The 7,226-nt window shown below is 44.7% G+C and overlaps 2 protein-coding genes across 2 annotated transcripts; both read left to right on the top strand.

The window, feature by feature from the left end:
• Positions 1–3,321: 3,321 nt before the first annotated feature.
• On the top strand, positions 3,322–5,513 carry LOC149200197 (disease resistance protein Roq1-like). The gene is made up of 3 exons (XM_089402631.1): positions 3,322–4,055; positions 4,164–5,237; positions 5,373–5,513. Exons 1-3 carry the CDS (start codon positions 3,514–3,516, stop codon positions 5,377–5,379), a joined length of 1,623 nt encoding a protein of 540 aa, XP_089258757.1. The 5' UTR covers positions 3,322–3,513; the 3' UTR covers positions 5,380–5,513.
• Positions 5,514–5,543: 30 nt separating this feature from the next.
• LOC149200198 (uncharacterized) lies at positions 5,544–6,551 on the top strand. Its single transcript, XM_089402632.1, has 2 exons — positions 5,544–5,699; positions 5,802–6,551. The coding sequence occupies exons 1-2, from the start codon at positions 5,681–5,683 to the stop codon at positions 6,410–6,412; spliced, it is 630 nt and encodes a 209-aa protein (XP_089258758.1). The 5' UTR covers positions 5,544–5,680; the 3' UTR covers positions 6,413–6,551.
• Positions 6,552–7,226: the final 675 nt, after the last annotated feature.

The following is a 7,226-nucleotide window of genomic DNA, read 5'->3' on the forward strand; positions in this document are numbered from 1 at the left end:
GAGTAAAAGAGTCATTTGGAAGAAATACTTCCATGGGCAGCGTTTGAGATGCCTGGACAAACCTCCAAGAACTCTAAAAGGTTCTCCAATATTCAATCTCTGCAATGCTGCAAGGGAACAATTCAGCCAACATCTATATTGGATCCCGGGTAATGGAAAGAAAATCAATATATGGGATGATTCGATCTTGGGTGACCAGCCAATGAAGAATGTGAATGGGCTTGCAAACATTAAAAATTGGCTTCATTCTCGCAATCTGCACACTTTGTGGGACATTTCGAACTGGAAAGAAGCTCCTGACAGAACCTGGGATGGGTGGAACCTGGGGGAGGTCCCCATAATGCTGCAGGGGGAAGCCTCATTATTACTAGATATGCTCCAAGGAAAATCGCCTTCAAAAACCACTGCTAAAGACAAAAGAGGCTGGGGATCCAGCTCTGGCCATTATACTGTTTCTGAAGGTTACAAAAGAATTATGGCTGTTCCTCATGTTCCTCCAAACCCGGCCCAATGGAAATTTATATGGGACTTTCCAGCTCTCCCAAAAATAGACTTCTTCTGCTGGACCGTGGCACATCAAAGCATCCTCACCAGAGATAACTTGAGAAGAAGAGGGATGGAAGGACCTTCCAGATGTCCTCTCTGCAAGTCTGATGAAGAAACTACCAATCACCTGTTGCTGCTATGCCCCTACGCTCAAGAAGTATGGAGGGGGGTGCTGATGTTAGAGCCCATCCTTGCTCTCCCAGACAACATCCCTGCCTTGTTCAGAACCTGGGCCAGCTTATCTCCTTTCTGCCTCAAAAATAAAAGTCTGCTTAAAACCAGCTGGATGTGGATCCCTAAGTTTATTTGCTGGAAATTATGGTTGGAAAGAAACAACAGAATTTTCCGAGAAGAAAGCTGCAGTACAATAAAAGTTATCTCTAAAATAAAAGCATTGTTAGGAGAGGCACTAGAAGCCAACACCTCATCAAGGAACGAAACGGGAATGCTCAGAGAAGAAGAGAAATGGTTCAAAGAATTAGCTCCAATGCTAAAGGAAAGGCCCCCTCAAGCTGTCCCCGTTCATTCCAACTGGGAAATTAGACTGGAAGAACAAGAGTTTATCAAGTGGAGATCGGCCTTGGAAGATCACTGTTTATTCTTCGATGGGGCTTCTAAAGGAAACCCTGGGGTTGCTGGCAGCGGGGGAGTTTTATTGAGCCCTGGAGGCTCCCCGGAATTGAGATTCCATTGGGGTCTTGGAACTGAATCTAACAACAGAGCGGAGGCTCTGGCTCTGTGGCAAGGGCTGACTCAGGCGATCAAAAGAAATATCCTTTCTCTTTCAGTCTTCGGAGATTCAAGAATCATCATTCAGGCCATGATTAGTCCTAAGAACTCTCACCAGGTCCAGTTAGCCCCCATCATCAAGAAAATTAGACTTCTGCTGCCCAAATTTAACAAAATATCATTCTATCATATCCTAAGGAACCTCAATTCCCTAGCTGATTATGAGGCCAACCTTGGTGTCCTCTGTTCTCGAAGATCACTGGTAATTAACTCAACAAAATCTTCTTGTTCAATACCTTAAATCTCCAGCCCGATCCTTCTTCCCTCTTTGAAATAGGGGGTCTCTGTTCATTCATATTGTAATCCGACATCCCAAGGCTGATCCAAGACTCCGAATTTCTTCTGTTACTTGATTGTCCCTGTTTCTCCAACGAAGTTACAGGTTCCTAAAGAGTATATCCCAGTGAAATTTTGCAATTCCTCTGTCTATCTCTTCTGAAGGATAGGATCAGAATTCTCAGAACCAGTCTTCCCCGGGAAGTGGCATTCGTGACTTCTTCCAAGTTCTGCATTGGAGACTCAAGTCGTTGAAGACTTCCTCTCATTCTGCGGCCACTCAGCTTCCTGTGCCAAGAATGCCTGCTGGGAAAGCATTTAAAAGATCCGTAGACAGCCATCCGAAGTGAAGTTCCTGATACACAGCCAGCTCAAGCTTGGACCATCTTCTTACTCCAGATTCTTCAAATATCCTGGTTACACAGAACCAAATCATTGCAAATCTTTCCATTAGTTTATTGAAAGGATCCCTCTGCTCATCTTGCATCTGTTGACCGAAACCTTTCCGGGCGACTTATCCATCTGTTTACTGAAAGAACTCCATACCTCATCTTGCTGCTGTTGAAGAAATCATTCCAGTGAGATCAAATCTGCCAGATCGAACCCGCATACTTCCCTTTGCTGCACGTCTTTATATGAGCTCAAATATGGAGGAAAGTCGCAGATTTCAGTCATAAGGTCACTTCCCGGGGTTTGTAAGTCTCATTGCAAGGATTCTAAAAAGCTCATCTCCTGGAACTCAAGTGCCACGCTCAAGCATCAGGACAAAGCCAAGTTTACAATCCTTCTACAAAATGGGGGACGACAGCGACAGAGACTCGAGTTTATAAGGATTGACAAGCAAACGGAAAGTGCCATCGGTTTTTTGCAGAGAAATCCCTCTATTCTCTGAGGAGCAATCTATCATTTGAGAACATTACATGGGGCGCCGTCTCATCTACATCAATAAGCCGAAGCAGGTTATTCTCCACCCCAGATCCTCGTTTTGAACAGCACTCCTTTCGATTTGGACCAGCATCCTCTTGCACTCCCCTGTTCTCTGTCATGGACTCACCTGAATTGTAAAGCATGCGGTAGCTGATTTACCGCCCATTTCAATATAACCGTTATTGTCCAAAAAAAAAAAATATAGGAAAAAACTAATAATAAAGAATAATAATAAGATATAATAAAAATAAATATATTTAGAATATTATTCTAATATACCAATTACGTACGTAGATTAAAGGGTTAATTTATTATGAGAACATCATTCTTGAAGGGCAAAATTTTTAATATAACGTTTCTTGACGGGAAGCATAAAAACCCAAAACGTCAAAAAAAAATTATATGACGGGTAAAAAGAAATCCAAATTCCAAACCTGCATGGGAGTGGTTGCCTATTTGAATAGATGCGTTTCAAGCTGGATTCCATAAGATTCATAGTGGAGAACACGCTTTCCAGTTCACCATTTTGTCGGGTTCTGCGTGCTTTCTGGGATGGTGCACACGTCTTGGTATATGGATACAGCTCAAGTTTCACTGCAACCATGGAAAAGTAAAATGAAAGAGCGCAGAGCATTATGGGTCCCACACTCAAACGCATAAGGACTCCAGCCTGTGTCTATGATTAGCGGTGTGGACCCCACACGCAAAGCAGATAAGGTTCACGCGGTTCATGGCCTTGCAAATCAAATATTTTCCTTATTCTATTACCCTCTTCCTCTACAGGCAGCCTTTATGTAATCTCTGCACTCGCCACTTTCTTGCCCTTACAATTTATCCCCACCTCTGCAACTCCTAAAGTCGTCTCCTCCCTCTGCATTAACCATCCAGAGCTTTGCGGCACCCAATTTGGCAATGGCATACCCAACGCCTGCATCCTAGAACACCCAAAACCCCTGTGAAATCGAAGAAATTGAAATGGAAAATCAGAGATCTTCGGATGGTGCCTCCTCCTCTTCCACCGCTGCTGTTGATAAATACGATGTGTTTATCAACCATCGTGGGGAAGTGAAGAAGAACTTTGCCGGCCATCTCTACTGTGCTCTTCTTTCAGGTGGATTGAGACCCTTTTTAGATCAACAGGATTTGCAGGAAGGACTACCTTTTCCTTCTCAATTAGAAGCTGTTATTAGAAACGCCTCCGTCCACGTTGCCGTCTTTTCACCAAAATATGCAGAATCCCGTTGGTGTTTAGATGAGCTCCTGCTCATGCGACAGTCTAAGGCTCCAATTATCCCTATCTTCTACCATATCAACCCCGCTGATCTCAGGCGGACAGCTCATAACAAAACTGAAGGTTATGGTCTCAGCTTGCACCAGCTTGAATTGAAGACAACGTTGGACCCTCGAACACAAGAAGAGCAGCTACGATATGATCCCGCCACTATTCACAAGTGGAGAGATGCTCTTTCCTCTTTTGCAGACATAAGTGGGTTTCATCTGGACGACAAGTATGACGGGTAAGACCTCCAAACCCCTCTCTATGTATACACTATATATGATACTTTGCCCTATGCTTTCAATTATTTATTTATTTTCTGTTGGTGTCTTTGTGGGTGAATATCTAGTGACGAGGTGCACATGATAGATAAGATCGTTGAACGTGTGGGTAAAATTATTGGAAAACCAGGGTTGTATGTGGCCAAACATCCCACTGGTTTAAATGACAAAGTCACAGATTTTGAAGCTATAGTTTTGAAGCAACAGCAGGCTGGAAAAATCCAGGTTGCGGGCATAGTCGGCCTTGGTGGAATGGGGAAGACAACGTTGGCTTTAGAACTCTTCAATAGAATGAGTTCCAACTACAATAAGTCCTTTTTTTTAGCATATGTTAAAGAAAAGGCATTACATTTGGTGCAAAGGGAGCTTCTGAGGGGCCTGACTCAAAGAGAAGTGAATATAAATAACATTCATGAAGGTATAGGGATGTTTAAAAAACATCTCCAATCTGCTCATGTCTTGTTAATTTTAGATGACATAGATCATGATAATCAGCTAGAGGCACTTCTACCGGTTAAAGATGTCTTAGGACCGGATAGCTTTATTTTAATTACATCTCGGTATAAAGATGTGCTGGAAAGCTCAAGAGTGGAAGAATTGTGCATTTATAAGTTAACAGGCCTTCCTAGGCAACACTCGCAACAACTCTTTTGTTCATATGCCTTTCGTCAGACCAATCCACTCCATGGATTTGAAAATCTTGTAGATCAGTTTCTTCAAGTATGCGGTGGACTGCCTTTAGCTTTGAAAGTGCTTGGGGCACTTCTCTGTGGAAAACCTGAATCATATTGGGATGCTAAACTTAATGAATCAAAAGTTTCACCTAATATAAAGAAGAGATTAAAAATCAGTTACCACGCACTCAGTGAAGAGGAGCAGAAGATCTGTTTAGATATCGCCTATTTTTTCATAGGAGAAAGCAAAACAAGTGCCATAACATTTTGGAACGCATCAGGCTGGAACGGATTGGTGGGGCTTACAAATTTAGAGGGCAAATGTCTCGTTGAAGTCGATGATAAAAATGTGATACATATGCACGATCAACTGCGAGACTTGGGAAGACAGATTGCAGAGGAAGAAACGCCGCGCCGTCTTTGGCGTCCCACCGGGACATTGATGAATGGTTGCACAAATACTCCTCTGTAAGTCCTCAATCATTCAAACTTTTTAAATAGTTAACCTTTTTCAATTTCTCCATCGTTTTTCACCTTCAAAATAATTAAATCTAACCATACCAAGCTGTATAAAGTTTATTGATTCTCCATCCGAATGAACAGGTTCTAACCGAAGCACGCGGATTTTGGCTGCTCGCTGAGGGGCATAGCACCAAACGATTGGGGAACCACGTGATTTTGAAGCTTCGCAATTGGCTGGAAAATATATGTTATTGTTTTCTTGGTCGTGATGTCATGAATTTTCAACTTCTTGTGACTAAAGGACATCTGCTAGATCGTATTTTGCCGGTGCATTCGCCAAATCTCTCATGGCTTTCTTGGCGTCATTGTCCCTACACTTGTCTACCTTCCTGGATCACAATTAAGAATTTAAGGGTTTTGAAAGTGGAGGGCGCTGTATTGAAAACATTATGGCAAGGCATATCGCAGGTAAATCTAAACTTTTTGTCTATCGATATTGCATAAAAGGGTCTTCAATTATTTCTCACGGTTTTCCCATCTTTCTTACACTCGAAATGCTTGATCTTGCAGGCACCTTTGCAGTTGCAGGAATTGGACCTGTCTTCGTGCACTCAATTGGAGAGGCTGCCAGATTCCTTCGGCAGCTTGACGAACCTCCACAGCTTGAACCTGCGTTGGTGCGAGAAATTGGAGAGGCTGCCAGATTCCTTCGGCAGCTTGACGAACCTCCACAGCTTGGACCTGTCTCGGTGCAAGAAATTGGAGAGTCTGCCAGATTCTTTCGGCAGCTTGTCGAATCTCCACAGCTTGAACCTGCGTTGGTGCCAGAAATTGGAGAGGCTGCCAGATTCTTTTGGCAGCTTGTCGAACCTCCACAGCTTGGACCTGTCTGGGTGCGAGAAATTGGAGAGGCTGCCAGATTCTTTCGGCAGCTTGTCGAAGCTCCACAGATTGAACCTCGTTTTGTGCCGCAAATTGGAGAGGCTGCCAGATTCTTTCGGCAGCTTGTCGAAGCTCCACAGCTTGGACCTGGTTTTGTGCCACAAATTGGAGAGGCTGCCAGATTCTTTCGACAGCTTGTCGAAGCTCCACAACTTGGACCTGTCTGGGTGCGACAAATTGGAGAGGCTGCCAGATTCTTTCGGCCGCTTGTCGAAGCTCCACAGCTTGGCCCTGTCTAGGTGCGACAAATTGGAGAGGCTGCCAGATTCTTTCGGCAGCTTGTCGAACCTCCACAGCTTGGGCCTGGGTTGGTGCAAGAAATTGGAGAGGCTGCCAGATTCTTTCGGCAGCTTGTCGAAGCTACACAGCGTGGACCTGTCTCAGTGCGACAAATTGGAGAGGCTGCCAGATTCTTTGGGTAGCTTGTCGATCCTCCACAGCTTGGACCTGGGTTGGTGCAAGAAATTGGAGAGGCTGCCAGATTCTTTCGGCAGCTTGTCGAAGCTACACAACTTGGACCTGTCTCAGTGCGACAAATTGGAGAGGCTGCCAGATTCTTTCGGCAGCTTGTCGAAGCTCCACAGCTTGAACCTGGTTTTGTGCCACAAATTGGAGAGGCTGCCAGATTCTTTTGGCCGCTTGTCGAAGCTCCACAGCTTGGACCTGTCTGGGTGCGACAAATTGAAGAGGCTGCTAGATTCTTTCGGCCGCTTGTCGAAGCTCCACAGCTTGGCCCTGTCTAGGTGCGACAAATTGGAGAGGCTGCCAGATTCTTTCGGCAGCTTGTCGAAGCTCCACAGCTTGAACCTGGTTTTGTGCCGCAAATTGGAGAGGCTGCCAGGTTCTTTCGGCAGCTTGTCGAAGCTCCACAGCTTGGACCTGGTTTTGTGCCACAAATTGGAGAGGCTGCCAGATTCTTTCGACAGCTTGTCGAAGCTCCACAGCTTGGACCTGTCTGGGTGTGACAAATTGAAGAGGTTGCCAGATTCTTTCGGCCGCTTGTCGAAGCTCCACAGCTTGGCCCTGTCTAGGTGCGACAAATTGGAGAGGCTG

The sequence above is a fragment of the Pinus tabuliformis genome, chromosome 2_1 (genome assembly GCF_031772625.1).
Source record: "Pinus tabuliformis cultivar Carrire ecotype Pingquan chromosome 2_1, CPIR1, whole genome shotgun sequence".
NCBI classification, from domain to species: domain Eukaryota; kingdom Viridiplantae; phylum Streptophyta; class Pinopsida; order Pinales; family Pinaceae; genus Pinus; species Pinus tabuliformis.

Coding starts and splice junctions, on each gene's coding strand:
- LOC149200197 (XM_089402631.1), top strand. CDS start 3,514: ATGGAAAATCAGAGATCTTCGGATGGTGCCTCCTCCTCTTCCACCGCT. Junction 4,056..4,163: donor CTGGACGACAAGTATGACGG/GTAAGACCTCCA, acceptor GTGAATATCTAG/TGACGAGGTGCACATGATAG.